This window comes from Filicampus tigris, chromosome 10, assembly GCF_054856515.1.
Source record: "Filicampus tigris isolate MCC_2025a chromosome 10, RoL_Ftig_1.0, whole genome shotgun sequence".
Classification (NCBI taxonomy): Eukaryota; Metazoa; Chordata; class Actinopteri; order Syngnathiformes; family Syngnathidae; genus Filicampus; species Filicampus tigris.
In genome coordinates this window covers 9,359,482-9,377,500 of record NC_141226.1, presented here as the reverse complement: position 1 = coordinate 9,377,500, position 18,019 = coordinate 9,359,482, and the positions used below count along the sequence as shown (strand labels likewise).

Genomic DNA, 18,019 nt, shown 5'->3' with positions numbered 1-18,019 from the left:
ACATCAAGCAGCTGCAGCTCATTCAGAACGCTGCAGCTTGGGCTCTGACCAGAACAAAGAAGTCAGACCATTATTCCAGTCCTAAAGTTTTGACACTGGGTCCCAGTCAGCTATAGAGTACACTTTTAAGTTCTGCTCCCGGTCCATAAATCACTGAATGGTCAGAAATACCAATGGAATATAAACCCAGTGGGCCTCCGAGGTCTGCAGACTCGGGTCAAATAGTGGAACCCACAGTTCAAACCAAACATAGTGAAGCAGCTGTTAGGCTGCACATAAATGGAATAAGATGCCATCAGGCGCGAAGTCAGCCCCAAGTGTGAATGTTTTTAAGTCCAGGTTAAAAAATATTCTTTTTTTTCGTGCTTATGAATAAGCTCTATTAAAGCATTTAAAAATAGTATTTAACAGTGTTTTTCTTGCACTGTATGTTATTTGAGAAATATTTGTAAGTGCTGTTTTTTATTACTGTGATGTTTTCAAATGCTTTTAAATATTGTACTTTTGATCATATAAAGCGCATTGCGTTACCTTGTAAGAAATGCGCTATATGAAGAAAACTGCCTTACCTTGTTTTTCCTTAAATGATGTTTCATGTGGAGAAACAGCATCACGGAAAGCAAACCAGTTAGCCGTGGCTCTGTTGCTATTGTATTTGTTTTCACATGCATCAGCTTACTGGTATTTTCCTGTAGGAGCACTGTCCTCTTGCCTGGGGCAACATCAACTTGTTTGACTACACTCACACACTAGTAGCAGGGAAAATGGCGCTAAACCTCTGGCCCCTCCCACACGGCCTGGAAGATCTGCTCAACCCCATCGGTGTCTCGGGCTCAAACCCCAACAAGGTCGGCCAAGTTTTCTTCAGACTCTAGTTCTGTATTATGTCAACATACATATCTGACCGACTTATTGGCAGGTAAACATTCTTCGATAAAATATATACAGTATGTTTTTCAATCTTGTAGGAAACCCCTTGTCTGGAGTTGGAGTTTGACCATTTTAGCTCTCCAGTCAAGTTCCCTGATATGACCATCATCGAGGATCACGCAAACTGGAATATATCCAGAGAGGTTGGCTTTAATTACTGCCCCACAGGTTTGGTAAGAGAGCACACGTCATCATGAGAGTGAAATTTCCATCGGTGCCGAACCGAAAAAATAAAATACATTGGAGCCTCGTTTTCGCTGATGAATACTTTCCAAATATTCTGACTAAAAGAGAATCATACAAAAACAGAAGCAACATTTACCATAGGAAATAAGGAAAATGCAATTAAACCTGTAACAAAAGGAAGGAGGAAAGGTTATTGTTTAGAAGAGGAATCCGCCATTTTCGTACTTTGAAGTTCATGGTGATTCCCGTCTACTTTATGAAAGGGCCGGCAGTTGGAACTGTTTTTGGACCCATGGTGACTTATTGAAAAGTTGCACTCAATAGATAAGCACAAAAAAACTTTCAAAATGCTTCAAATGATCGGGTGGGGGAGTGACGCTCACTCAAGAGAACACTCAGTAAAGTTGTGAATGTGCATGGGATGCTTTGTGTGCACTGAATTCCAAGGAATGAATGACAGACTCGCGGAGGTAGGCGGATGAGTTTTGGTATGGACCATTTTTAGGGTTGGGCATCGAGAATCGGGCATTGACTGGAACCGGATCTATCACTCCGGTTCTCCCGGAACCGTTCAGATTTTAGAATGTTGGTGCTAAGTTTCGATTCGTAGTTAGCCGCGCGGAAGAGCTACGAACGAAGTATGACCGATTAAAAAACAAACAAACAAAAAAAAAAAAAATAAATAAAATAAAATAAATAAATAAATAAATAAAAAGTGTGCGCGCGCACGGTTCGTAGCCCCGGAATCCTGCCGCCAAAGCTGTGTTGCAATAGCACGGAAGCTTGCCCCAACTCGAGCTGCCGTGGTCCTCTCGGTCAGCCTCGCCACTCGCTTCGTACTGGCCGGCAAGCGCGGGCTGCAGCGCCGGCGACTCTGGGCGTGCCCTGCCCACGGATCTCCCCAGCAGTCGCTGCGGTGGGAGCAGTCGCCCTTCCGGCTGGCTCATTCGGCCGATGGCTAGCCATGGAACTGACGCGATGCAGCTTATGACCCAAAAGTCAGAATTGGCTAAGTACGTCTAAGTATGGCAACATTTAGCCAACAAGTTTAAAACACAAATGCACATATCCAGCTAATATTTAGCTTATAGCATAAGCAGCTGCAGCATATACATAAACACTGTACATACATATGCATCATATGTTTACATAGACTGCTTAGATTAGATAGACTTTCTTTGCTTGTCCATAAAATGCAGCGTTGTGTTTGTCATATATATTTTCTTTCTAAAACAAGACAAGGTTAGCCAATCAATTGGGTTTCAGGAGCTTGTTTTCAGTAACAGCTGCATTATTGTATTGTCTGGAACTTCTCAAAAATAAAGCTGTTTTGAAAAATAATACTAAATTATACAAAAAATGTATTAAAATAAATATACTGGTTAAAAACAGCCCTTTGAATAATCCATGGTAAATTTCACAAATAGTAAAAAGTTCAAGAAATTGAAGAACAGAGAAGTTCATGTGATTTGTCCAAAAAACTATATATATATATATTTTTTGATTTGTTAAGAATCGGGATCGAGAATTATTAGGAACCGGAATCGAATCAAAGAATCGGAACCGGAATTCAAACGATGCCCAACCCTAACCATTTTCAGCTGTGCCAAAACTGATCGGATGTATGAAATCGGGGACAAAATTTCTTCGACACTGAATAGTATGAAAACTAAGCATACAAAAAACAAGGTTCCACTGTAGTTTATAAGTGTCATGTGATGTTAATATGCTCATTAAGTTTGTTTCAATATGTCATGTGGTGAAATAGAGTAACAGAGTGGCCCGAGACAATCCCTTCACAGACGTTGACAATGACCAGCTTCGCCAAGTGTGTAATCGGGACCCGTTGTCGGAGATCACTGAGCAGGAGAAAGACTTTTTATGGAGGCACAGGTAATGTGTGCAAGTCCATTATGTTGCATGCGTGACCTAATAGTCACAAATCAATTGCACTGTATATGACAAATAATTTTCTTGAGTTTCTTAGTAGTATTCTAAAAGAGCTAATGCACTTTCATGAACCTTTCACAGACATTATTGTGTCAACATGCCTGACATCCTACCCAAGATCCTCCTTGCTGTGAAATGGAACTCCAGAGATGAGGTTGCACAAGTAAGATCTAACTCAGCAGATTTTTACATTGATAAAGACTGCTAATTCCCTGTTTCATCAATTGTAGGTGTGTTTAGAATTACTCAGCGTAATTGTACCTCTTTGTCACTAGATGTATTGCCTTCTGAAGGACTGGCCTGCTATCAAGCCGGAACAAGCCATGGAGTTGCTGGATTGCAACTTTCCCGATCCCATGATCAGAGATTTTGCTGTAAAGTGCCTTGAGAAATATTTAACTGATGACAAACTGTCACAGTACCTCATTCAACTGGTTCAGGTGAGTTATATATTTTCTGTATTCTGCGTTCATGGTGTACCGTGGACACTTTACTGGACACTTCAGAAGGCACACACTTGACGTAAGACGGATACAAGAGCTGTGTTTAAAAAAGATGCTTTCACCCAAAAATTCAACATTGTTTACTACTGTGGTTTGCAATACTGAGGTTTTTCATGTGTATTTTTCATGTAGCTTAAGACAATCACTCTGCCATGCCAAATCACAGTCCCAATTGTTTAATGAAACTCTTTTATTACATCTTTCAGATGATTCACGTGCTGTAGTATTCATGATTTTCTTGTATACTTCTACATTTTCTCTGACTCTGTCAACAGGTTCTAAAGTATGAGCAGTACCTTGATAATCCACTTGGCCGTTTCTTGCTGAAAAAGGCATTAACTAATCAGAGGATAGGACATTTCTTCTTCTGGCATTTGAAGTAAGTTTATTTTCATATTTATAAAAACCAAGGACTTTTGTCTCGATGGGTTTATTAGGAATTGATAGCAGAAAACATTTTACGTGAAAAATATCAAGAACGATATAGATTGTGTTTTTCAACTTCAGCTTGTGTGACTTAAGGGTAATATTATGGAAAATTGACTAATTGCTTGTATACAAATTGTTGGGTCTCTGGAGTGCTTGCCAACAATAAATTAAAGGTACATTTACCTCCGTTATCTTTTATTAAAACATACTGCAATGGAAGAGACGTTTGTCAGTAAATATTTCTCAGAATTGTAAAAAGCCAACCGTGGTGTTTCAATATATGTATCCGCAATATTGGCAAAAAGTTCACAAAATTAGCAATCAACCTTAAAGGGGAAGTCAACCCCCCCAAAATCTTTGCAATAATATGTTCTATGTGCCTTCACTAGTAATATTGCTGTGTTTCGACTAGTGGGGCTGCATAGAACATATTCTTAAGACATTTTGGAGGTTGACTTCCCCTTTAAAGTGATGGATATCTTTCTGTAGCTCTATCAGTGTTTCATTGCACACAAATTAATTTACACATCACTCAAATTATTAAGGGATCAGGCCAAACTCACATTGTCTAGTTTAGCCTGTTTTGGTTTTTCAATACGTGATACAGTTAACAGACTTCACCAGGTAACCAGGTATTCATTGTCCTAGCAAGAGGCAGGGCTTGGTCCCATTCCCCATGAATATTGGACTGTCAACATTACAACATTATATGAACAATACCAACAAAATCATGGATGTTATATGTCACAACCCACGCTTTTTTTGTTCTCCAAGCATTATATTTAATTACTATTTCATCTATTAATCCATCATTGAAATGTATTACTAGTCATTGACTGACTTAGTCGTTTACATCTGCACCACAATACATCAAATAATTGTTGATTCCCCCCACCCCTGGTGTATACCATCACGGTCACGATTGCATGATTTTTTGGGGTTGAAATACCACTTGAGCAGTGCGGTGCCAAGAAGGCTGCAGTGTGTGATTCGAGAAGGTGGTAGGGGTCGGAGAGTGCAGCTGTCAGTAAGCAAACTGCAGAGCTGAGTTAAGGTGATGATCTTAGCAATGAGCATGAGTTAGCTTTGCGTTGCTTCACAGCTGCTGTGTAGAGTTTGTGTGCCTCTGGAACACCATCCGGAGTTTTTTTTTTTTAGTTTTTTAATTGAATGTTAAAAAAATAATAAAAATATGGAATTAGCAAATCACTCAGAAAAAGCAGATCGCCGACTAAGGTTTAAACATTTATCACCTGACATCTCAATGAGTTAGCAGCCATGGCCTAGCATTTTAATTGCTGAAAATTTGGGTAAGTGTCGTGAAAATGAATCGCCATTTCTTCAGGATCCTGTCCAATTCAGACAAAATATGATTTGGCAAAAATAGAGGCATCTGAACATTAAAAGTAAAATTATCTGGTTCATCTGGATATTTCATTTTTATTTTACCTGCAAAACCTGCATGATTTGTTTTAATGTCATAAAAAGCTGGGTGTAGTTTTGGTTCAATTTTGATGAGAAGCAGAATTTTTGGGGAACCTATTCTCTGGTATTCCCTTTTTTTTAATTTATTTATTTATTTTTTTAAAAATTTAATTTTATTCTTTTTTTTGCTTAGCCCAAAGCACTGCCTAATATAAAAAGTATTGCTTTTTATTGTGGAATTGTGGAATCTTGGTACCAAACAACTATATTGGGGTAGGAGCTATCATGACACTGTCTATAGATCTCTCTAATAGAAATCTTGCTTTGCTGCCATCTTGCAGAATGTATAGGCACAGCACTTATCAAACATTTTAGGGTGGGCATCAGTTGCTCATGGATCTTCGCTAGATGTTAGGGTTGGTCCCCTTCCAGTTTCTGCTAGAATGCAAAAGTAATGAAAAGCCTACTAGAACCTCTGAAGTTGATTTGGGGGTAATCAGAGGCACTCAAAATGCTGATTCCCACTTAACATTAGTTTGAATGTGAATAGTTAATTCTGTACAAAGCCACATTTCCAGTTATAAGGAAACAAACACATTACTTCATTTCCATACATTTACTTCCCCTTTCAAAAATATTTTTTTTAAAAATCAATTGCGTTGTTCAGTGTTACAGAAAAAAGTTTTGAAATTATTTCGTGGTCTCATTCTTTGTCACACAAACCTGGCATTTGAACATGGGTCTGTAGACTTTATAGCCACTGAAAATTCAAATGCACCTACTACTTGTCCTTTTATTCTTGTCTAAAAATATAATTGTAATAGAAATTATTAGTGGGACAATATGTGTCCGCTGGAAATACCATACAACTAATAGACATTAACCATGTTTCTTCACCTGTTTTCAGATCGGAAATGCACAACAAGACTGTTAGCCAGAGGTTTGGACTCCTGCTGGAGTCGTACTGCCGGGCCTGCGGCATGTACCTGAAGCACCTGAGTCGGCAGGTGGAGGCCATGGAGAAACTCATCAATCTCACTGACCTCCTCAAACAGGAGAAAAAGGATGAGGCACAGAAGGTAATCTGACTGCTGACAGCTGCTTGGCCAAATCATTGAGTTTAATCTCGTCAACATCTGGCCTCGGGGCTACAGAGGTCATTATAGTGCTTTACAGCGGGTTGCAGTTGGGGTTGTTGCTGTTTTCTTGTAGTGTTTTGTGCATTATGTGCTCTATTGTTAAAAAATATAGAGAATCGTTTCACAAAGGCAGCAGTATAAAATGGCATTGTATGCAAATGACTGACAAACACACTTACCATTATTAAGATGGGATGTAATTTTTTTTTACCAAGAAATAATGACCGATCTGTTATTTATTTGAATGATTTATGGGATCTTTTATTGGTTAGAACATAGTTTTGCGTTTTCACGTGAGAAATAAACGGATTAATTTCTGTTTAATTTGGTTGTGTGGGTGTGTATATGGTTTATGTAGAATACGAAATACAAATAAAATAAACATGAGCAGTTGCGTATAAATGTCTCTACACAAAGCAAATATAAAATTGCGATATTGCCGGTATTGTGACATTCCCAATAATTAACTACAGTGGTACCTTGAGATGCAAGTTTAATTTGTTCCATCAATACGCTTGTCTCTTAATGACTCTTTTCCCATTGAAATAAACGGGAATGCCATTAATCCATCCCAGCATGACTAAAAAAGTAAAACCGCAAACATTTTTGTGATGTTTTTAATAAGGAAAATATCACATCACTATCATAATATTTATATTGTAAAACATAGTATCAATATAATTAAACAATGTAAAGAATTAAACATTTTTTGCATCATTAAGAATTTGTTATGGCTCCTGCTGGTGTGCTGGACTTCCCTAGTGGGGGGCAATACAATACAATACAATCATGAAGACACAAATGGAGACTCTCAGAACTACTGTAAGTGACTCGATAAACTGCAGTAATAGCCTTTTTTTTTTTCTCAGAAGATAAAATAAAGATCTCTGTGACTATTATGTCTACAACACCGTGTGTTGTCATTAAGATAGTGGATGGCAAAGTTTAGAGATTGTTTTAAGCAGTGGTGGGCGCACCAGAGAACTTGTCATTAGCCAGAGGCAGATCCAGAAGTCCGTCATCGCCAGTCGAAAACGGGAGTGCATCAGTGGACGTACCTTACGTCAGTAATGATGGACAGGTGTAAATACCCACTCCTGGTTTTAAATACACAAGGTTCTTTGTTTCATGCTTAGTTTGATAGTAAACTGGGAGCATCAGGGTGAAGCCCCTTTATTAAAGGATTGTTCGCTATGTTGTTGTGAAGTGAGTTGAGTTGGCTGCCTATCCAGTGCTCATATCTCTAAAATTTTAGCTTGCAAAGCAATGCAAAACAATTGCTTATCTCCTTATCCTTATTTCCTTTGCATTACTATTTGTTAATAGGGGATGGGATATACTCTAACCCAGGGAGGTCAAACTCATTTTTGTCGCGAGCCACATCATAGTTATGGTTACCTTGGGATGACTGTGAACCCATATGAATGTATGATCGATTTATATTATCACATATACACAAATCATTGATAACTGGTTTTGAAATCAGAAACCAATAAATTGTTAGTCCAACATTTTTCGACTAAATTTAAAGGGGGGGGGGTGTTTGGTAACAAAAAATCTTGCAATATCTCATATCTCAGTGTTAAAAGTGAAGACAATTTGAAAGAAAAATGAAGTCAACACATGATTTGCCTTTGCGGGCCACATAAAAGGATATCGCAGGCCAGATCTGGAGCCAGGGCCATGAGTTTGACGCCAGTGCGATGCATGTTGGCAAGTCACTTGTGATATCCGTGTGGAGATGTGATCTCTGACCTTCCACACAACACACGCTGGAGCGTACTTATCATTTTTCTTTTTTTAATAGATGTAGATTTCAGAATCTTTTCATCATTCTTGGTATTGCCAAGAGTTGTGTGTGTGGACAGCATACATGCCCAGTGGGTGTTTATTCTCCCCCTAAACCCAGAATACAGCAGTATTACATCATTGTGAAGGGTTAGTAATTTTGCTGAAGCAATCCAGCAGATGGGCAACGCTTCTGTTTACCGATCTGGCTTGACTCCTCCAGCTGCCCACATCTGGCGTGTTATTGATTTACCTGTTTCTCTGTTCTCAGGTTCAAATGAAGTTTCTGGTGGAGCAAATGAGGAGGCCAGACTATATGGATGCACTGCAGAGCTTCACCTCCCCGCTGAATCCAGCACATCAGCTGGGAAACCTTCGGTACTTCAGAATCCTTGCGTAACTCTCTTGACCGGTCTCCCATATTTTCCGTTCTTTTGAGAATTGAATATAGTCTTCCACGCTACATACTGCAGTCCCGCTGTATCACAGATTTTTTGGGGGGTGAAATATAACTACTCAGCTATATTGCGGTAATGTGTGGTATATGGCAATTGTTTTCAATGTTGGGTTTTTTTCAGCTTTAATGTATAAATATTGATTAAAATGCATAAAAAGTCAATATGTATATAAAATAATAAGACTCACTTAATCTGTTTTCCGGACTTTTCATCCTGTTGGGTTCTGATAGGCTGCTGGTAATCCCAGAACAGTGGGCACCATCACCTTTTTGCGGGGGGAAAATTTAGCCATCTAGTGGTATTTTGGTATTTACAGCACAATACCTTATTGTGTTTTTTTAAATACATTTTATGCTTGCTTGTCTGTTTACCTATAGTTCTGAATGATATGTCTCCTAAGGACACCACTTGTTTAAAAAAATGTTTTGTCAGCCATCCCTGCCCTAGTCATAGAATTCTTTTTCTTCTTCTCACTAATTTTGTGCTGTTTTCTGTTCCAGTCTGGAAGAATGTCGGATGATGTCATCTGCTAAGCGACCTCTGTGGCTTAATTGGGAAAACCCAGATATGATGTCAGAGCTCCTGTTTCAGAACAACGAAATCATCTTCAAAAATGGAGATGGTGAGTTTGATGTCATCCGCATTTGCTCTTTCTTCCAGGCATTTGCTCTGGCACTCATGATGTGTTCTCTGTACTTGGTATTTTGTAATGACGTTATCCAAATCGCACTGTACATTGTGTGACCAAAGTAACTTTGACAGCCTTCCCCCATAATGTCACAACGCATCATACAGTTTCTACTTCCTCATCTTGCTGTGCCTCTATAGATCTGAGGCAGGACATGCTGACGCTGCAGATCATTAGGATAATGGAGAACATCTGGCAGAACCAAGGCCTTGATCTCAGGTTGGTGCCTCACTTCACTGTGACAGCAAAGATGCAGATGCTCATTAATAGGCACTGGATAACTTTTATGTTCTCTGATCTACGCCTTAATGCAGAATACTTGCCAACCGTTCCAGCCACTAAGGTCATCACACACCAAAGCTGCTTTGACATTGGCTTCCCACTAAATTGGCACATCAGAGGTGTAACGGTAGAGCCTGTACTTATTCACCCACCTCTTCCAGACTAAACTTTTTGAAGAAGGACAGTCAATGCGGTTGGACGTATGTGCTAATTAATTGCTTGGTGTTGTCGGCGCAACTGCTACAAATGCTTTCCAAAAAAAAGGTTTCCAAAAAAAAAAAAAGAAGCTTGGACAGCGAGTCCTGGGTGCTAAACTTGACACCGTGTTCACAGCGCTGATACTACAGGGTGATTAAAATAGAATAAGCCCAAATCAACACGCAATATTTAAAAAACAATAAAAAAAAGGTTTACTTGGACAACGTGTGCTGTCCATACCTTCGAGTTTTTATTTCGTGTTTTACAAGTCCTCAGTGTGGGGACCACCGGCAGCACGGACAACAGCAAGCCGATATAAGAATTCCTTCCAAACACGCCGGGATGTCGCCGGTCCATTGTGTTGATTGCAGCTTTTATTTGATCTTTCATGTCATCGATATTTGCTGTAATTTGCGGAACATAAGCTTTGTCTTTAACATACCCCCACAAGAGAAAGTCGCACACAGTGATTACGTTTACATGCAGTCAATCTTCGGGGTAAGGTAAAAATTCATATTTCTGAGTCATTCAGAATAACCCGTTTACATAGTGGGTATGTATGTATGTATGTGTGGGGTATGTTTAAGACAGTTTGTTTGTTTGTTTGTAAGTGTTAAGTTTTCTTTTACACTAAATAATTGTTTGCATCCATTATCCAAACCGCTTAGCCTCACTATGTAATGTTTAACAGTATAATAGTGATTTGTTCAAATCATTTCTTTTCCTGGGAATTCTTTTATTTATTTGAATGTCATAGTTGCAAGACAAAGTACATAAAAAACATTAAAAAAAAGTGAGTTAAAGAAAGAAATCTGGTGTTTTTCTAAACAAAAAAAGTAACGATAAGATTAGAATACCAAATACCATTAAGGCACTGGATCGATAAGCAGTATCGTTAAGAGTAGTCGTGTCAAAATCTTATCGATACCCATCCCTACCCGGAAGTTCACGTAACTTGCACTGAGTGATGAAAGCTAATGTGAATGAGATGTTCAAATTAAATAAATAACACACCTACTTTAGCTAGTTCATTTTTTGACAGGTAAATAATATGGTTTTCAGACTTTGTGTCAGGCAAAAAAAAAAAAAAAACTACTCGAACGCTATTAATTTGTGATTGGATAGTCAAGGGCGCGGAGGCGGAGTTCCACCTCCTAACGCAAAGGCATTCCGCTCACAAGACACTTAAATAAAAATAAAAAAAATGAAACAAGTGAAAAAATAGATTAGCTTTCGGGATCACATTTACACTATGGCAGCACAGAACGACCCTGGAGTAATTGAGGTTGTGTTTGCTGTATTGCTTATTTTAGGGATCTGATCAATGATGTCATTAATAGACGAAATATAAACCTTATTCATGCAGGGATGTCAGAATAATGTGATATCACAATATGGTATCAATTGGCCCAAAGCTAAGGTAGGAAGGGGTCATTGATTCCCCAATTTAGATAGGCATGTTTTAAAATAATACAGCATAAACATTATTGCTAATTATTTTGTGAACTACAGCTCTGGGACCCCAATTTGAAAACCACTGCCTAAGGCTAGCTGAAAAAAAGGAGGAGGAAAAAAAAAAAACTTAGATGACCAATGTGTAAAGGGCTTAGGCAGATCTCGGGAACCACAGAGAATCCTTTCAATTAGTGTGCCATTTCAAAAACCTAAATCTTTGATCTTGCTGCTCAACTTTTTTCTTTTTTCTCCTTTTTTTTCCCTGTCTTTCAAGGATGCTCCCCTACGGTTGTCTTTCCATCGGTGACTGTGTTGGGTTGATTGAGGTGGTGAGGAATTCTCACACCATCATGCAGATCCAGTGTAAAGGAGGCCTAAAGGGGGCGCTGCAGTTCAACAGCCACACACTGCACCAGTGGCTCAAGGATAAGAACAAAGGCGAGATGTGAGTGGCACAAATAGGATAAGCAGTGTGGAAGATGACAGGACATGACACAAGAAGACACACAGTAGGACATTGAATCTAATTCTGATGCACATTGTCATTATTGACATTTATTATTGATTATTATTTTAGGTATGACCAAGCCGTAGATTTGTTCACACGGTCATGCGCAGGCTATTGTGTCGCCACATTTATCCTGGGCATAGGGGATAGACACAATAGCAACATCATGGTTAAAGATAACGGACAGGTAAAATCCACAGTATGACATACTTTTTATAGTCTGTTATACTTACCGAGTGTCATTATTTTCTTTTTTTTTTTTTGATGCACCGCAGCTATTCCACATAGATTTTGGCCATTTCCTTGACCACAAAAAGAAGAAGTTTGGATACAAGAGAGAGCGTGTACCCTTTGTTCTGACACAAGACTTCTTGATTGTCATAAGCAAAGGAACTCAAGAGTGTACCAAGACAAGAGAGTTTGAAAGGTACAGTCAGCGCTCACTTTGATTTTGGATTTTTCTTGTTGTTGTTCAGTTCAGTAAATCCCCATTGACCGTGGGAGGTACGTTGAAATTCCACTGCAATAGGTGAAAATCTGCAGTATAGAGAGACCAGAACAAAAACATTAAAAGAAGTTTACTCATCCCACACACATTAAACACTTACATTTGTGATTTTTTTTTTCCAAGTCCTCGAAATAAGAGGCAAAGTATGCTCGCATATTTAAACACCAAATTGTTCAACCAAACCATTTATTGTAGTCTAACTAAAGCCTGCTAGCTTAATGCTAACACATAAGTGGAAATTAGACTAGATGTTCAGTAATTCAAAGCTTTGAAACAACTGCTACTTTAACACACACGCAGCAGCAAAATGAAGGCCAAGACAATACCCTCAAGCATATATAGTGGTGCTTTGAGTTAAGTGACCTGGCTTACGAGTTTTTTTAGATACAAGGCGCCCTTTGGACCATTTTTGCTTTTACTTGCGAGCGTAAATTTAAGATTAGAGTGCTGTATGGTGGCAATGGCTCCACTCGCTTCGCAACAAGCAGCGGTTTGTCAGATAGTGAACAATTCTTCAAAAAGAGAGGCTTCAAGCTGTTTTTTGACACTCCCAGTTGGAGCTTACTGTCAAACTAAATATAAAACAAAGAAAATGACACATTTTGTGTTTAAAACAATCACACACATTGCATTCCACTAGCTTATTGCTAACACATAATGGGAAAGAGATAGATGGCTAATGAATAGCATCTTTGTGGCAGTGTTTAACCCTTCAAGTAATGGATATTTTAACGCATGCGGCCATATAATATAACGATTGTCATATTCTTTATCCTCCTTGAAGAACAACTAATATTATCGCGGTCTACTGAAGAGTGCACAGTTTGGCCGTAAATACGGCCGTAAGATGATACTGCCCCCCGCACCCCAGAAGAAGCTGCACAATCTGTATTGAATAGGAAGCAAAAAGTGTGACAAAAAAATTCAATTCTTTACATTCAGTTTTGCGCTAATCTGTCAGAGAAGATTAATAGCATATCCATTCATTTCAGTGGGATGAGATGATTTGATGTATGAGTATCTCAAGGCACCACTGTTTTAGAGGAACACCGAACCTCCGTCCTTGTGACAAAGGTGGTCACAAACGTTAATAAGGCTTTGGCTTTCCTTTGCGCCCACCAGGTTCCAGGAGATGTGCTACAAGGCCTACCTGGCAATCCGGCAACACGCCAACCTCTTCATCAACCTCTTTTCCATGATGCTGGGCTCAGGGATGCCCGAGTTACAGTCATTCGACGACATCGCTTACATCCGTAAGACCTTGGCCCTGGACAAGACGGAGCAGGAGGCTCTCGACTATTTCATGAAGCAGATGAACGACGCTCACCACGGCGGCTGGACTACTAAAATGGACTGGATCTTCCACACCATCCGCCAGCACGCCATGAACTGAAACGGCAAGCAAAACAGTTGAGTGAACAACAGAAGTGAAACAGTGACCTGAACGAGCTGCGCACTGAGAACCTAAAACGCAGTAGCAGCAATGAATTGCCACACTAAGACCTGGTTTGTCTTTTGCCAGCATGTGACTCTGAACCATTACCTGCCAGCGCAGTATGAACAGGGGTGCTAAGAAGAGCCTTTATCAGGGACACTAAATGTTTTCACGCCCTCATGAATTTCTTTGCGGCTGCACTATATGAACTTCAGAAGGCACGGTGGTATTTCATCAGTTTCCTCCATAGGAATTAAAACAGTCTAATGGACCTTGGGCACATCCGGACGTCTTCATCAAAACTAACGAGAGACACTTTATTTTTTTCTTTTCTTTTTTTTAATATATCCACCAACACATCAGCATTACGAGGAACATCACTATGAAGTTGTACATCACGAGCACGGTAGGCTTTTTTGTTTTGTTTTCTTTTGTTCATCCTTGACAGCTGACAGGAGTCACACTACATTATTTCCACTACCTAATTTAAAACTATGAAGCATAGGGAAAGTGGGGAAGATATTGGTGGAAGAAAGAAGAGAACACTAAGAAGCCTATCCAGATTACTCATTACAATCCTGAAAAAGAAACTAGCAATATTCCGAGTACAGATGGAAAGCCGTTGGAGCATTTATTTGATTTAGCACGCTCTTTGTCCATACCAGTATGACAGGTCAGCACGCTAGAAGATCTGGCTCACTAGTAATGTTTTTTTTTCCACAGCAGTATGACATTTCTGCACACTAGCAGGACAACCTTGGTATACTCGTATTGCAACTACATGTAACTTGCAAGGCAAAGCTATGCACTCGTTGATAAGAGTCACTACAATGCAATACAATACAATTATTGATGATAGAAAAGAAAAGAGCATTCAGTAGCAGTACTAGTAGCATCTAATACTCACTGTTATCACCGTTGTTCTACTAGTGAGGACAAAGACCTTTCTTGAACATCAAGATTAATTTGGATTCCATAATGCCATTTTGGGAATTTATTCCATATTCGCGATATCCATCTTTATCCCCAACTAGAAGGCATGTGTCAAACCCTAGTGGCCTCCTGGACCCATCCATGATATCATAGCACCAAAATGCTTCCAAGTAGTTATGCCTCTTTAGTAATCTAGTTGTTTACAGAATACTAGTTCACTAGTGTGTCAAAGTTGTTCTACTAGTGCACAGTAATGTCATTATGAAAACCCATTTGAGCATTTATTGGCCATCCCTGATGTTCATCTTAAGGTCCATGTTCGGCATACCAGTAGAACGACTGTGTCTTAGTAGTGTCTTTTTTCCCCTGACATTTCGGCATACTAGTAGGACAAATACATATTACTAGTGTATATTTTGAGTTCTACTAGTAGGGTCCAGGAGGCTACTAGTTGGACTTTGTTATGTTTCTATTCCAGCCCAGTAGTTCACTATTAAAGGGGAAGTCGACGCAAACATTTTTTTTCTAGAATATGTTCTATGCAAGACCACTAGTTGAAACAGGGCATTGTGATATATATTGCGTTTGTGGAATAAGTGTTAATCCACTCGTTTTTAGCCATCTCTGGGGGCGGCCATTTTGTCGTCTGTCGACTGAAAATGACGTCACAACTGCTCACAACGACCAATCACGGCTCAGATTCAGAAAACAGGTCAGCCATTTTCAGTCGACAGAAGACAAAATGGCCGCCCCCAGAGATGGCTAAAAAGGAGTGCATTTTGCTGAAACTTATATTCCACAAACGTAAAATTAATCAGAATGCCGTGTTTCAACTAGTGAGCCTACTGGGAACATATTCTTGAAAAAAAATATGTCTAGGTTGACTTCCCCTTTAAGTGTTTATTGCGTACTAGTTGGTAAAAAAATGGAAGTAGTTATAGAAAAAGTGTTACTTATAAGACATTTGTTCTACAAGTGCACTAAATTGTCTTATAAGTGAGGCCAAAAACTGTACTAGTACATGGAAATCAAATAAATTCTTAAACAGCTTTCCATTAGTATGAGACTGACTGAGGTATTGTGTAAGCAAACACTTAAAAAAAATAGCATTTATGACTTGGACTTATGTGTTTTTGCTGATTTAGTGACGTGTAGCATATGGATATGTCCACAGTTTTCGAAGTCAGTGCATTGCGCTATGGCTTTTGATGTTTTTTTTGTACAGCAGTATATCCATCGCTGTGTATGCGTACACAGCACAGATTTCTTTTTCTTTTTCTTTTCAGAGTCCATTTCTACTGAGCCAAAGTACTACATGTGTAAACCCCTCTACTCCAGAGTCTTATTGTTTAAAAAAAAAAAAAAAAAAGTCCCCTCGTCTGTTCTAATTCTCGTGTACTCATCGCACTGATTTCTGCAGTATGTGTTTTGTGTGTGTCGTGTCATTTTATCAGTATTATTGGGTCGGAGGAAAAATGCGCAGATTCTCACTAACCTCTTTGACGACTTGGTGTAAATTGGTATCGCTTGGAAAAAGCAAAGGGGGGAAAAGTGCAGTGTTCTTTTTTGTTGTTGTAATATGCTGTTACACTATGCAAATTGTGATCTTAACAAGTACTGTATTATGCAAAAACAACACAAAACAGTTGATGTCAAGAAAAAGGAAAGCAACTCCGCAACTAAGAAGTGTGCGAACTTCAAACCAATTATACACATGGAAGAAAATAATGCACAATGCTGCACTGTAACTATCTTCCACTTTGTTTCCAAAAGCCTGAAAAACTTTTTTCCTGCCTTTTTAACATTAACATCAGTCAGTTATGCTCTTGTCTCCTTGTTAGCGCTTAGTACACTTATTGTCCTTTTTAACTTTCCAAGTGTCCTCCTTCCTATGATTGTCACCTTTTGTGTGTGGAATTACTCATACATAAGAGGTACCTAGCTTTACCAAATGATGCATTGATACACATGTACACACACAAGGGGGTTTCCTAGATTTTTCTTTTTTCCTCTTTCTGTTTCTTTTTTTTTTTAATAAAGGAAACCAGTCCTGGTCAAATGCTTGGGCCGGACCCATTCAAACTGAGACCTCATTTGCATGTTTTTTGTGGAGAAACAATTCAAATTCTCCTATACTTTGTATGTTTTGTCATGTTTGGTTTTTTTTTTGTCACTGCAGTATGTATGAGGTTCGCGATTAAGGTTTTTTTTTTTTTTTTTTTCTGACCTGATGCTGTTTACTTGAATTTCATGTATAGAAATGACCTTGTTACTTGTGAGGTACAACTAAGTCACAATGAAGGTAACAGAACTGCTACTACATGTGCAAATGTTTTTCCCCCTTGAATAACTTCAGAGGTAATATATTTTTGTATTTTTGAAAGTATAATCAAAGTCGTATATTAAGTTTCTAACCAAAAAAGAAAAGAAACTTGTGTCATCTAACCCAGTAGACAGCTTGTAGTTGTTGAAATACAATGAAAGAAAAGGTTGAGTGGATGAATGAAGGACACGGGCTGATGATGGCTTTCACAAAGAGCACAATGAGGGGGGAAAAAAAAGAATACCCTGCATGTTAAAAAAAGGTCCATATGTTATCTATCCATCTGTGTACATATTTACATATATATTATAAATATAAAGCCTTCCTCAAATACTTTTTAGTCATATGACATTGGTAAAAAAAACTGTAAGTATCCATTGTTAAATAAAGCATTTCTCCCTACAAACATAATGAGCTTTATTATTTTACTGTGAACAAACATGAAATGTTTGTGTAATGGCACTTATGTTTTGTTGTGATTATTTTGATGAAAGAAATAAAACATTTTCAGTCAAAAATGATTGAGTAATATACTCTATTCTTTCTTATGGGCTGAGCGTATGCTGTACTGTACTGTATCTAGAAAACTCAAATACAGTGGTGCCTTGATAGATGAATTTAATTTGTTCCATGACCATGCTCATAACTAAAATCACTCATCGCAAATCATCTTTCCCAATTGAAATGAATGGAAAAGCATTTAATCTGAATCGGCCTCCCCCCAGAAAACAAAATATGTTGTTTTTTTTAAATAAGGAATATGGCTCTCAATTTTATTTTATAAAAATATAAAGTCATAACATCAATATAATGTAAAGAATTAATAAGATTAAAAATTTTTTTTTGAGATTTCTCCAACAAGGTCTTTATTTTCATCTCCC

The 18,019-nt window shown here is 38.5% G+C and overlaps 1 protein-coding gene and 1 pseudogene across 1 annotated transcript in view; both read left to right on the top strand.

Annotated features, from left to right (window-relative positions):
* Positions 1 to 17,659, top strand: part of LOC147140719 (phosphatidylinositol 4,5-bisphosphate 3-kinase catalytic subunit alpha isoform) — a 26,228-nt gene extending 8,569 nt beyond the window's left edge. The window contains exons 8-21 of the mRNA XM_086042831.1: positions 696 to 848; positions 969 to 1,103; positions 2,885 to 3,009; positions 3,148 to 3,229; positions 3,342 to 3,506; positions 3,845 to 3,948; positions 6,331 to 6,502; positions 8,622 to 8,728; positions 9,309 to 9,430; positions 9,637 to 9,715; positions 11,706 to 11,876; positions 12,009 to 12,126; positions 12,215 to 12,366; positions 13,570 to 17,659. Of these exons, the coding sequence (XP_085898957.1) occupies positions 696 to 848; positions 969 to 1,103; positions 2,885 to 3,009; positions 3,148 to 3,229; positions 3,342 to 3,506; positions 3,845 to 3,948; positions 6,331 to 6,502; positions 8,622 to 8,728; positions 9,309 to 9,430; positions 9,637 to 9,715; positions 11,706 to 11,876; positions 12,009 to 12,126; positions 12,215 to 12,366; positions 13,570 to 13,840 (1,956 nt within the window). The 3' untranslated portion in view covers positions 13,841 to 17,659. The remainder of the gene's footprint in view (positions 1 to 695; positions 849 to 968; positions 1,104 to 2,884; positions 3,010 to 3,147; positions 3,230 to 3,341; positions 3,507 to 3,844; positions 3,949 to 6,330; positions 6,503 to 8,621; positions 8,729 to 9,308; positions 9,431 to 9,636; positions 9,716 to 11,705; positions 11,877 to 12,008; positions 12,127 to 12,214; positions 12,367 to 13,569) is intronic.
* LOC147140716 (uncharacterized) overlaps positions 1 to 18,019 on the top strand; it is a 195,878-nt pseudogene that overhangs the window by 118,894 nt on the left and 58,965 nt on the right.